Raw genomic sequence first — 13334 nt, 5'->3', positions numbered from 1 at the left:
GGGAAAAGGTTTTTTGGATGAGTCTGTCCTGCAAGCTGGCTGGTCCCACCATGGCAGGACCCTGCTCCCAGCGTGGGAAGGGATGGGCATCTCCCTCTGAGCACTCTCTGGGACAGGGGACAGGAGCACTGGGGTGGACTGGGGTGGCTCTGGTGTGGGATGGGGACACAGTGGCAGGCCAGGGTCTCCCGAGGTGAGATGTGGGCTCTCCTGGTACACTGAGGCACACAAACGGGATACACACACCCCGGCAGGACAGGAATGTGGGACGAGGGGCACCCTGGATGGGATGGGGGCTCTCAGGGAGGGTGGAGGCAACTGAGTAGGATGGGGGGCAGGGATAGGAGCACCCAAATGGGAGAGAACATCCTGGCACGGATGGGGGGACCCTGGGCGTGATGGGGAGACCAGGGCAGGGTGGGAGGAACACGGATGGAACGGGTGACCATGAGTAGATTGAGAACGCTCAGATGGGAAGWGACAGCCTGCATGGGATGRGGGGACACCGRTGTGATGGGAAMACTCGGATGGGAGGTGACACCCTGCATGGGATGAGGGGACACCGGCTGGGGCAAGGTAAAGGAACTCTGGATGGGATGAGGGCGGCAGGGATGGGATGGGGAGACCCCGGACAGGGTGAGGGGACCCCGAACGTGCAGGGAGTCTCGTAGGCGGCGGGGCCGATCGTCGCCCCGTGGGCTCCTCGTGGGCAGCGGGGCCGCTCGGCCATCGGGGCGGACTCGCTGCGGGGCGGTGCGGGGCCGCTGCGGACTCGGCGGCGGGACCAGCGCGGAGCGGTGCGGGGCCGGCGGGGCGGTGCGAGCCCCTGCCCGGCCCCCGGTGTCGGTTTGCATCCCGGCTCCTCCCCGCCCCGCCGCCCCGCGCATTCCCGACCCTCCGGGCGGTGGCGGCGGCGGCGGCGGCGGCGGGGCCCGGCGGGGCCGGGGCGGGACCCCACGATGCCGCAGCTGGAACCGACGGGGGGAGACGACTTGGGGGCCCCCGACGAGCTCATCGCCTTCCAGGACGAGGGCGAGGAGCAGGACAAGGGCGCGGGGCGCGGCTCGGCCCACGGGGACCTGGACGAGCTCAAGTCCTCGTTGGTCAGCGAGACCGAGAACCGGGGGGCCCCCGGCCCCGGGGTCGGCCCCGGCCCCGAGGTGAGGCGGGGGGCGGCGGGGAGCCGGGAGGAGGCGTCCCCCGCCCGGCCCCGCTCCGCTCACCGCCTCTCCCCGCAGGCGGAGCGGCCCCCGCCGCCCCGGGAAAGTTTCCAGAAGCCGCGGGACTCTCTGGCAGAAGGTACCGGACCCCCCCTCCCCGCGTCCCCCTTCCCCCCTGCTCCCCGCCACATCCCCCGGGACCAGCCGACACTTCCCAACTTCTTTGTTTCCGCCCCCGGCTGCGGGCGGGACCCCTTGTGTGCCCCCCCGTCTCCCCTCGTGTGTCTGCCCGTGTCCCCCCCCGTGTCCCCCAGTTCTCCCCACGGTGTTCTCCCACAGTCGTGTCCTCACCCCCCACGCGTGTTCCCCCCACCGTGTCCCACTGTCCTCGTATCCCGCCCGCCGTGTTCCTCTCCCTGGTGTCCTCGTCCCCCTGATTCCCCCGTCCATGTCCCCACCCTCGTGTCCTCGCCCCCCCGTGTGCCCACCCGCCGTGTCCCCCAGTTTCAGCTCCCGTGTCCCCTCCCCCTTGTCTGCCCTCCCGTTGTGTCCCCTCTCCCACTCCCCCGGCCCCAGGTCCCGCCCTCCCCTCCCCAAAACCGGCCCCGGTCGCTCCCCCACCGATGGATCGGTGGCCCCCATCGCTCCACGGGCTCGGGGCACCCCCAGGGCTGGGTCCTCTCGGGGAGTGACCGGCACCGGCACTCTCCACCCCCGGGACTCCTCCTGTACAGCCGAGTCCCCCTCCCGCGGGGCCGCGCTCCCCAGCAGCAGGGACACCCCCAGAAGAACTAAGGACACCCCCTTGGGGACTTCTCTGGACCCCTCCCGAGTGGGGACCCCTAAAAAATCGAAGACCCCCCCCAAGTGACTTGGGCCCCCCCTGAGGACCTACCCGCGCCCCCCAAGTACAGAACACCCTCCACGAGAACCAAGGACCCCCCCAAAATGCCTTGGGCCCCCGCTCCCCTCCCCGAAGTGGAGACCCCCAGAGGGGGGAACCGGGGACCTCCCCCAAGGGACTTGGGCATCCCCAGAGGGACTTCACCGCACCCCCTGTGCATCCCCGACCCCTCCGCCTCCTGATTCCCCCCTTCCTTCTCTCCCCAGTGGTCAGACGGCAAGATGGGGGTTTTTTTAAGGGCCCCCCCTATCCTGGCTACCCCTTCCTGATGCTCCCTGAGCTGGGCAGCCCCTACCTCGCCAACGGAGCCCTCTCCCCCGGCGGAGCCCGCACCGTAAGTGCCCCCCCGGACCCTCCCTAAATCCCACCACCTTTTGGGGGTGTTCAGACTCTCCCTAAGCCTCACAGCCCGTCCTGCAGGAAAGCGGCCACCTCACGCTAAAGAAAAACTCCAAGAAATTTATTTTATTTCCTTTATTTTTGGTTCGCTTTGCGCCTTCCAGGGGGGACTCTGGTAGGGTGGGGAGTTTGGGGGGCCTCACTCCGGCCGAAACCTGACCCTGAGCTGCCGCTTTTCTCATTTAAAAGGGTTTTAAAGCCGTTAATGGGCCAACATTGGCCGCGGGGGGAGAAGTGATTAAGCAAATTGAGCGAGAACTGGGGGGGGGGGCAGGAGAAGGGGGGCGACCCCCTCCCCTCAGCAGAGTCCCTCGACCCCCAAAACAATCCCACTCAGCTTCTTGTGCGGCATCCTAAAGTAATTTTAGGGTTATGAAGGTATTTTAGGAATATAACGTGTTCTCTAGGCAGCCCTACAGTGCGGTCCTGGGAGGCATTCTCGATCCCCCGGGAGGATTCTCAGCCCCCCCGGGGGAATTCTCAGCCCCCCGAGGGAATTCTCAGCCCCTCGGGGGGTCCTCAGCCTTCGGGGAGGGGAGGGATGTGGACCAGGCAGTGGTACCCACCGCATCCCGGGCTGGAGCATCACACCTCACTGCTGATTGTCCAGGTGTATTTCTTGCTCCAGTGATGCTTTTCCACGTATTTTCTCTCCGGATCTGTAGGATCTGCRTTCCCATGTGGAACGTATATGGGATAACAATAGTTGTGGCGTCGATAATGTTTTGAAATCTCGGAATCYGTCTGGTTTGCAAGGAGAGTTTTCAATATTTTTAAGGGTTTTCCTAGTTTTGCTTTCCTGGAAGCAACTGGTTGGGGTGGCCGTGAAGTGCAAATCCCGGGATGGGGAGGGCACATAGACTTAAYGATCCCGGAGTTTTGCCGGCGGCTGGATTAAGGTTGTATTCCCAATTTGTCACTTTTGGGATTACGAGGTTTTGGGGATGAAGCTCAAGTGACCGYGCTGCCAAACATTGGCGAGGAATCCAGGATAATGAGAAGGGATTGGGGTTGGGATCCGTCACAAGCGGCCACTAATGATGATTTAATGAATCCCAGAAAAGGGATTAATTAACGGGGGCTGGAGCGGGTGTCGACTCCCAGATGTTTGAGAGGGTTGACTGGGGTTGGGAAAGCGTGGATGGAGGCTGAATCCYGACAAACTGGGGCTCTGCATGGAGCCAGGGGTGTGCGGGGGGGAAGCTGGGGATGCTGGGGAGGGCTGAATGAATTTTGTGATGCTGCTGGGTGAGGCCTCACTGGATCCCACGGAGAGCAGCCAAGCTCTGTACCCATCACCAATCCCCCTTCCAGAAGCTCCCACCAGAGGAGCAGCACAGGGATCCCCCAGATCCCAGGACATCATCGTGCCAGTGCAACTGGACAGGMACAGTGTCCCTGATCCCATATTAGATCCATCTGGGCACAGCACCCTGATCTGTACCACATCTGGCCAGGCTCAGCATCCTCAGATAACCCCGTAACAGAAAACAGCAGCACAGAGCATCCTCGATCCTGGTCTGGATCCAGCCAGGCACAGCATTGCTGATCCTCTACTGGATCAATCTGGGTGCAGCAGCCCTAATCCCAACCCAGATCCTGCTGGGCACAACATCCTTGATCTCATATTGGATCTGGCCAGGCTCAACATCATTGGTCCTGTTCCTGATCCATCCAGGCACAGCATCCCTGATCTCATACTGGATCCATCCAGGCACAGCACCCCTGTTCTCATACTGGATCCATCCAGGCACAGCGTCTCTGATTCTGTATTGGACCCATCCAGGCACAGCATCCCTGATCCCATACTGGATCCATCCAGGCACAGCATCCCTGATTCCCAATTGATCCATCCAGGCACAGCATCCCTGATCTCATACTGGATCCATCCAGGCACAGCATCCCTGATTCCCAATTGGATCCATCCAGGCACAGCATTCCTGATTCCACATTGAATCCATCCAGGCACAGCATCTCTGATTCTGTATTGGATCCATCCAGGCACAGCATCCCTGATTCCCTATTGGATCCATCCAGGCACAGCATCCCTGATTCCCAATTGATCCATCCAGGCACAGCATCCCTGATTCTGTATTGGACCCATCCAGGCACAGCATCCCTGATCCCATACTGGATCCATCCAGGCACAGCATCCCTGATTCCCTATTGAAACCATCCAGGCACAGCATCCCTGATTCTGTATTGGATCCATTTAGGCACAGCATCCCTGATTCCACATTGAATCCATGCAGGCTCAGCCTCTTCAATCCTATACTGCAACGTCTGGGAAGAGAATTCTCGGTCCTGTACCAGATCAATCTGGACACAGCATCCCTGATCCCATACTGGATCCAACCCTGACCCTCTTCAATCCCATASTGCAACTTCTGGGAACAGAAAGGCATAGGCTGCCTTGGGAACTGTCTTCTTTTTTTTTCCTTCTTTTTTGCCCTTGTGBTGGACAAAATGAGCTGATCCCAGTGGCCATGGCATCCATCCTTGTATTTTGCAGCCGTGGATTGAACCGCATGGAAAAGAAAGATTTTGGGAGAAAAAACCCAAATAATCTCTGTGGCCCAGAGATGCTCTGAGGACGTGGCCAGGAAGGCAGTGGATCTGTGGATACCAGGATTACTCTGACAGCAGCCAAACAACTGGAGGATGTTATTTGGAATAGCGGGCAGGAAAGCAGTGCTTTCTGAATTTCTCCGCTCCAAAATCTTTAGAAATCTGGGAAATCTATGGAAATCTGGGAGATATTTAGGACTCTGGTTACACACAATGCCTTCCCACACTCCAAACCAGAAGCCCCATCCAGAAGCCCCATGTGCCAACCCACCCAGCACCAAAGGATGGATTCTCCTGCCCTTCAGTCTGTGTGAATTCACTTTGCTCCTGGGTTATTTCCAAATGGGATCTGAAAATTTGGGAAGTGTCTGTGATCCCCAGGATCAATTTCCTGGCAATTTCTGTCTGGGGAGTATTTTTGAGGCTCTGCTCCTATGGTGAAGGAATTTSTTGGGATCTAATGATGGTATTGCTGTTTGGAGCAGCATTTTTCCTCGGTTTTCCTCGTGGGGAATCAGGAATTGGGGACCCCCGAGGCTGTGTTTGGCTCCTTGGAATCACCGGCAACAACACAACGTGGGATGGAAAGGAAGAGCTCTGGACGTGCATGAGTTGGATGGGTGCAAATCCCTTCTGCCATGATACCAGACCCATTCCATCAGGATTGTGTGGGGTTGATGGGTTTTATCCCAAACCCAGAATGGGATGGGTAAAATCTCATCCCAGCGTTTTTCTCCTGTTTGGGAAAYGGATGGGAACCAGGCAAGGCGCTGCCAGAGCAGCCAAGCTGAGACCATGCACAGGATTGGCATTATTCCCAAAAAAACCAGTTTAACCCCAGGAATTCGAGTCTGGAGGCGAGGATTTAAATAAATCCAAACCTTCCTCAGGCATGGAATTCCATCCAAACAGCTCTCCCGACACCATGCTGGTGTAATTAATGCACGTTGGTGTAATTAATGCGCCTCTGCAGGCTACAATCCCAAAATAAATGAGGGAAAAATCCATAACCTGGGCTTATTCTGGCTTTTTTTGCACCACTCCTGCGATGAATTCCCGAGGATACAGAGCCGTATCTGTCTCCTAAAGAAAATAGATCCTTAACGGCACTGCTGCCAAGGAAAATGATTAAAATACGGATTTTTGGCAGGAAAAGGGGTTGCTCCAAAAACCGGGCGGGTCTTGCTGGCGGTTCTGGCAGAGCGTGGAGGGTTTTGGCATTGGGATGCGGATGGAGGTGTTGGAATGGGGGGATTTTTCTGGCGTGGGGGCTCAATYGAAGCACAGCATCCTCGGGCCACAGCAGTTCCTCCTTCCTTCTGTACTAATACGGGATTTTCTGGTTTATGTGGGATTTGCCCCCCAGCAGCGCCGCCTTCCTTCCCCGCCTGGAAAATATTAAGGAAAAACACGATTTTTTTCACACTTTTTGGCTTGTCCGCGTCGCTCTGTGCAGCTGCTGCGTTTATCCAGCGCTTCCCGGCTCTGARCCCTCCCCGTGCCTCAGTTTCCCTACTCGCAGACTCTCCCGCCTGCTCCGCAGAGCTGCCGCACACAATGGCCCCTTTATCCCGCTCCTTAATTATGCTCTTCGGCTAATTACCCTGCGGGCGGGGTTTGTAGACCTACAGGAGGTTTCCACTCCTCCCCCCTCCCCACACACCCCCCAATTCTCCCTCCTCCCTCCTTTTCCAACACGATTCCCAAATTAAAGCGATGAAGTAAGTGCTCGGGGCGCCTCTGCTCAGCCCTGGGATTGTTCCGGGACTGAGGCGCATTCATCATCCTTCTGGAATTCCCAGCAGCTGCTTTTCATTAGTTTTCCTTCCTTGAAGTCGCTGGCGGGAGCTTGGGAGGGAAGAGGAACCCAGGGGGAAGTGCCCGGTGCATCCTGGATGGAGGAAGAGGAGGGATAAGGGAAGAAGGGGTCGGGATCGGGATCCTGTTGCGTCGTGTTCCGTCTCTCTCCTGTGTCGGAGTTTGGGGGAAAAGGGGGTGCAGTGTGGGGAGGGAGGCTGAGGAGGAGGGGGAGGGGAAGGAGTGATGTGCCCCTTCCTGGTTTGCCTCTTTTTCTGGTGATTTTTGGCAACTGTGTGTTCACCCTGTGGATTTTGGGGCCTTTGGGGTTTCCAGAGCCCTGGGGGTCCTGGAGCCTTTGGGATCTCTTGGCTTTGGGGTTCCCAGAGCCCTGGGGGTCCCAGATGGAGCTTTGGGGATCTCTGTGGGTCCTGGAACTCAGGGGATCCTGGAGGCTTTAAGGACACGAGAGGAATGGGGGGATTTTTCTGGCATGGGGGCTCCCTCGAAGCTCAGCATCCTCGGGCCACAGCAGTTCCTCCTTCCTCCTGTACTAATGTGTGGATTTTTTGGTTTATGTGGGATTTGCCCCCCATCAGTGCCGCCTTCCTTTCCCTGCCTGGAAAATGTTAAGGAAAAATCGAAAACAGCCTTGGGGCATCTCTGGGCTCTGGGGGTGCTGAAGCCTTTGGGATACCAGAGCCCTCAGAGTCCGGGAACCCTGAGGATCCTTGAGCCCTGGGGGTCCTGGAGCCTTGGGGATCTCTTGGTCCTAAGGATCTTTAAGCCCTGGGGGTCCCAGAGCCTTTGGGATACCAGAGCCCCGGGGATGGTGCTCAGAGCCCTGGCAGAGGGCAGGGGATGTCAGCAGGATGGGAGCTGGGTGTGCTGGTGTTCTCTGGATGGTCCAGGGACCCCGCAGTGTCCCCTGGATGATCCAGGACCCCACAGTGTCCCCTGGGTGCCATGGCCCTTGTACTGAGGATGTCCAGGGACCCCACAGTGTCCCCTGGGTGCCATGGCCCTTGTACTGAGGGTGCTCCAGGGACCCCAAAATGTCCTCTGGATGGTCCAGGACCCCGCAATGTCCCCTGGATGGTCCAGGACCCCACAGTGTCCTCTGGATGGTCCAGGACCCCGCTGTGTCCCCTGGGTGCCGCAGCCCTCGCACCGAGGACGCTCCAGGGAAGCCTGGGAGCAGTGGGATTGTGGTGCTGGGGCAGGCTGAGCCTGTTCCTCCCGCTGCGATCCCCCCGAGCGGATGCAGCGAGAGATGAATGGATCCATTGAGGCTGGGGCCGGGAGCTGCAGACAAAAGCTGCGGGGCAGCAGCGGGATTCGGGGCCGCAGCGGGATTCGGGGCCGCTGGGTTTGGGGACAGGCAGGAGGGGGCAGGGAGGGGGCTCAGTGGGCACTGAGCCTGTCCTGCCCCATTGCCAGGGTGTGTGAGGGGTTCTGGGGCCACCCACAGGCAAAGGGCACTCCTTCTCACCCACAAAGGGCGAGATTGTGGGATGGGTGATGGGCTCTGTGGGGCCAGGATGCTCCTGGGTTTTCTCCCTGAAAGCTCAGGGTATCCATGGGATGCTCGAGTCACCCATGGGTGAGGGATGTCATGGAATCTCCCAAAACTCAGGTCACCCATGGGCAAGGGATGCTCAGGAGCCTCCCAAAATTCAGGCCACCCACGGGTGAGAGAAAAAGGGATGCTCAGGTCACCCATGGGTGAAGGATGTTGAGGAGCCTCCCAAAACTCATGTCATCCATGGGTGAGGGATTCTCTGGGTATCCATGGTAGGGAAAGCTCGGGGTATCCATGGGGTGCTGGAGTCACCCACGGGCGAGGGATGTTCGGAATCTCCCAAAATTCAGGTCAGTCATGGAAAAAAGGAATGTTGAGGAAGCTCCAAAAATTCAGGCCACCCATGGGTGAGGGAAACAAGGGATTCTCAGGGCATCCACTGGGAAAGCTTGGGGTATCCATGGGACATGGGGACATGTGGTCTGTGGGTGGAGATGAAGTCCCGTTAGTGCCGCCACTCCAAGCTCATCCCAAATTGAGGGGGATTTTTGCTTRTTTTTCATCTCCCAACCACATTTTGCACCTTTCCATCCCAGTCCCATTGGTGTTTCCCGTCTGGTGTCTGTGTTATGGGGAATGGCCAAACATCTGTTGTTTGAGGTGTCACAAACTCTCATTTCCTCCCCAAAATCTTTGTCCCCACCTGGGACACACCATTGGTGTCACCCAAAAAATACCAAAGGGGACGTGGTGATATCTCCTGCATCACTCCCATATCACCTTTTAAAAAYCCTAAATCCTGATGGGAAAATAACTTTACCAGGAATTTTTGGGGTTCTCCTTGGGATGTGGGGATGCAGGAGACCCCCTCCAAAAGTCTTCTGGCTGGAATTTGTCATCCTGGTGTTCTCATGGGCAACATCTGGAGGAGATTATTTGGCTGGGAAGTGGATGGATGGCGGGGGTGGGGGAGAGATTTATGTTTCATTCCCCGGGCTGTAAATCCAGCTGTAATTGGGATTTTTTTCCCTTCCCAGTTATCCCTGGGAAGGGGAATGCAGCAGCTGTGGTGTGAGATTGCGGGATGGGTGATGGGCTCTGTGGGGCCAGGATGCTCCTGGGTTTTCTCCCTGATTTTTGGAATTGGGGTGCAAAGGACACCCCATCCCCTCTCCCCACCCCTTTTTTTCACCCCTATTTGGGGCTTCTCCTCAGTCTCCCTTGGCACCATCCCCATCTGCAGCATCCCCGAGTGCAGCCCTAGACCCTTCTGCCAGGGCAGATTTGGGTTTCCACCTTCTCACTCCCAAGCACAAAGTTTTATGGAATTGGATGGTGCATTGAGCCCAGAGTCCCTATTTCCCTCAAAAATTCCATCTGGTTGTGACTCCTGGAGCCAAATTTGGGTGTTTTTTTCCCAAACAAGCCGATGACACTGCTCAAAGCTGAATCTTAGGATGCCATGGGGATGTAGKGGCCACACCTGGACAAAGATTTTGGGGGCTCCATTAAACATCCTACAAACCCCCMTTTTCTGCCCTAATGCTTGGCCTTTCCTGTCACCCCGGCATGATTTTGGGATGAATTTTGGGGGGAAAGGGCTGGAGCAAAGGCAGGAGGGGGAAGGGCTGTTGGTTATCCTGCAGCTGTGTAAACAGGCTGGGAGTCWGGGGGTCTCTGGAGGGGCTCAGGGGATTTTGCAAATTTGGGCTGGGAAAAGGATTGGCGTGAGGATGGACAACTGGGGGTCACCATTCCCTGGGTCCTTCTGTCCTGGGACCCAAGTGGCAACAAAAGGATGGGTGCTTAAAGGATGGATGCCTGCAGGAATCTTCCTGGGTGCTTTCCAAAATCTGGGGGGTTTTGGGGGTTTTGGGGTTGGGGATGAACCACTGGCATGCTGGGATCACGTCTTCTCCATCTCCTGTGGATCATCTCTGGACTGGAGCCTCTGCCAGCAAAGGGAAAAGCCAGCCAAGAGGCTCCTGCCCTACAGCAGGGAAACAGCCCTAAACAGACCTTTTTTCTCCCAAAATGAGRCTGAGGAGTACCAAACCTGAGGCTTTGTTCCCAGCACAGGGGAGCATGTGCTGAGACAGGGAGCGCTGGGATAAGCAATGGAATGTACAGCGTTGGGATGAGCCACAGAGTGTGGAAATGGAGCAGGGTGACAGGCAGGGCTGGCGTGGGTGACCCTGGATGGACAGCACTGGGATATGGGATCCTGGGACACACCTGGGTATGGGGTGTCCAGCCTGAAAAACCCATTTCCCCCAAAAATCACACCTCACCTGCACGGCAGTGCTGGGACACAAAATGCCAGGTCATGGAATCCTGGGACATGTGTGACACCGTGACAAACAACCCTGGGACATGTGGCACCAGTGCATGGAATGCCAGGATGTGTGATCCCGGGACACACAGAAATCTTGGGACATGCAATCCTGGGACACGCCACTCTATGAAAACGGTGCTGGGACATGTGACACCGGGATGTGGAATTCTGAGACACGCATCGCCAGGACACGCAGCCATGAGACACCCAGCTGGACATGCATGGGGACACAGGACACTGGGACATGTGACACTGGGCCAAGCAGCGCTGGAACGTGCAGTCCTGGGATGTGGGATCCTGGGACACCCCTGGGTGTGGGGTGTCCAGCCTGGAAAACCCATTTCCCCCAAAAATCACATCTCACCTGCACGGCAATGCTGGGACACACGGTGCCAGGACAGCGGGACAGGAGTGCTGGGACACACAGTGTCGGGTCATGGAATCCTGGGACACGTGTGACACTGTGACAAACAATGCTGGGACATGTGGCATCAGCACATGGAATGCCAGGATGTGTGATCCTGGGACACAGAGTTGAGACATGCAATCCTGGGACATGCTACTCCATGACAAACAACCCTGGGACATGTGACACCAGGATGTGGAATTCTGGGACACGCAGAAATCTTGGGACATGCAATCCTGGGACACGCCACTCCATGACAAACAGTGCTGGGACGTGTGACACCAGAATGTGGAATTCTGGGACACGCATCGCCAGGACATGCAGTCATGAGACACCCAGCTGGACATGCGTGGGGACACAGGACACTGGGACATGTGACACTGGGCCAGGCAGCACCGAGGTGTGCTGGGGTAGGCAGTGCTTGGCCCTGGTGTGGGACCTGTGACGCTGAGTCTCGTCACACTGGGACACTCGGAGCAATGTTGGGATGTACAACACCAGGACATGGAATCTGGGGACACAAAACTCCAGGACAGACAGTTCTGGGAGCACCAGGACATGGAATCACGGGACACAAAACTCCAGGGTAATGCTGGGAGCACCAGGACACGGAATCTGGGGACACAAAACTCCAGGAGAGGCAATGCTGGGAGCACCAGGACATGGAATCTGGAGACACAAAACTCCAGGACAATGTTGGGATGTGCCAGCACCAGGACATGGAGCATGAGGATATAAAATCATGGAACATGAGGACATGACAATCATGGGACATGCGACACCATTTGACAGTGGGACATGCGAATGGCAGGACATGCAACACCAGGACACGAGATATGCAATCCGGGGATGGATTGTCACCGGGACATGACACACCAGGACATGCAGCCCCGGCCCAGCCCCAGCCAGGGCTTCTCCAGTGGCACTTCTCCCTCTTTCCAGGGAAATTGTCACAACTGGATGGATCCCTGTGCAGAAGAGGARGGAAATCCTCTCTTGAGCACCGTTAATTGGGCATTAGGGGATCCCCTGGCCCCCCTTCCTCCAGGGACTGGGGGCTCCCGGAGGGATGGGTTCCAGCAGGGAAGGGGTTATCCCTACTTTTAATTGGCTGGTAACGAGGACCCAGGACTGGGTCTAATCTCTCTGGAATGTGACTGATTTTCAACTATTTTCCTCTTTTTTTTTTTCCTTTTTTTCTGCTGTTTCACAGCTCAGATCCCCACGTGGGGGACAGTGGGGGGACAGTGGGGGGACAGTGGGGGCTGTGTCCCAGCTGGACCCAAGGGATGGGGAGGAAAAAGAGGAGGGGGGGCTCATTTTTCCAGATCACCACTGAACCATTCATCAGCTCCCCCCGCTTTGTATATTTTGAAAGGGTCCCCCCTCTTCCCCCCCTTCCCATCCCCAACCTCCCGAAATGGCCTCAAAATGAGAATCAGCCTTTTATCCCCCAAACCTTCCCCCTGTGCCGTCCCCCCTGTGCCGCCTCCCCCCCTGTCCCCGTCCCTTCGCGCCTTCTCCGCTTACAGAGCAGCCCAAAAGCCCCTTTGTGMCGGGGACAGGGCAGGGGACAGCGGTGTCAGGGGACATCTCGTGCCCTGTGCCAGACGTGGTCACAGGGGGACACGGTGGGAGGGCACTGAGGGTCTCATGCRGTGCTTGGAGTGGTGGCTCTTGGCTGGGGACAGGTGGGGGTCCCCGATGGCACCCCAGGGTGGCTGCAGGCACGGCTGTGGGGGTGTTGGGACGTTTGGGCTGTGCTGTCACTGTGGGTCACTCGGATTGGGAGGATTTGGAACAGCTCCTTCATCACAGGGAGTGCTGGGGCAGGGCGAGCCCATGGGTGACAGCCTGGGGTGACAGTGAGCCCATGGGTGACAGTGAGCCCACGGTGACAGTGAGTCCATGGGTGACAATGAGCCTGGGGTGACAGTGAACCTGAGTGACAGTGAACCTGGGGTGACAGTGAGCCCAGGGTGACAGTGAGCCCCAGGTGACAGTGAGCCCATGGGTGACAGTGAGCCTGGGGTGACAGTGAGCCCCTGGGTGACAGTGAGCCTGGGGGAACAGTGAGCCCATGGGTGACAGTGAGTCCACAGGTGACAGTGAGCCCACAGGAGACAGTGAGCCCATGGGTGACAATGAGCCTGGGGTGACAGTGAGCCCATGGGTGACAATGAGCCTGGGGTGACAGTGAGCCCAGGGTGACAGCCCATGGGTGACAGCGTGGGGTGACAGTG

General features: G+C 57.7%; 1 protein-coding gene across 1 annotated transcript in view; it reads left to right on the top strand.

Moving 5' to 3' along the window:
* The first annotated feature begins 869 nt into the window (after positions 1-869).
* TCF7L1 (transcription factor 7 like 1) overlaps positions 870-13334 on the top strand; it is a 22499-nt gene continuing 10034 nt past the window's right edge. The window contains exons 1-3 of the mRNA XM_057387086.1: positions 870-1160; positions 1239-1299; positions 2271-2398. Coding sequence (XP_057243069.1) covers positions 960-1160; positions 1239-1299; positions 2271-2398 — 390 coding nt within the window. The 5' untranslated portion in view covers positions 870-959. The remainder of the gene's footprint in view (positions 1161-1238; positions 1300-2270; positions 2399-13334) is intronic.

This window comes from Malurus melanocephalus, unplaced genomic scaffold (genome assembly GCF_030028575.1).
Source record: "Malurus melanocephalus ecotype Western Australia unplaced genomic scaffold, MMel_1.1 scaffold_1127, whole genome shotgun sequence".
NCBI classification, from domain to species: Eukaryota; Metazoa; Chordata; class Aves; order Passeriformes; family Maluridae; genus Malurus; species Malurus melanocephalus.
Note: the sequence above shows the minus strand (reverse complement) of the source record. Positions and strands in the feature narration are given on the sequence as shown.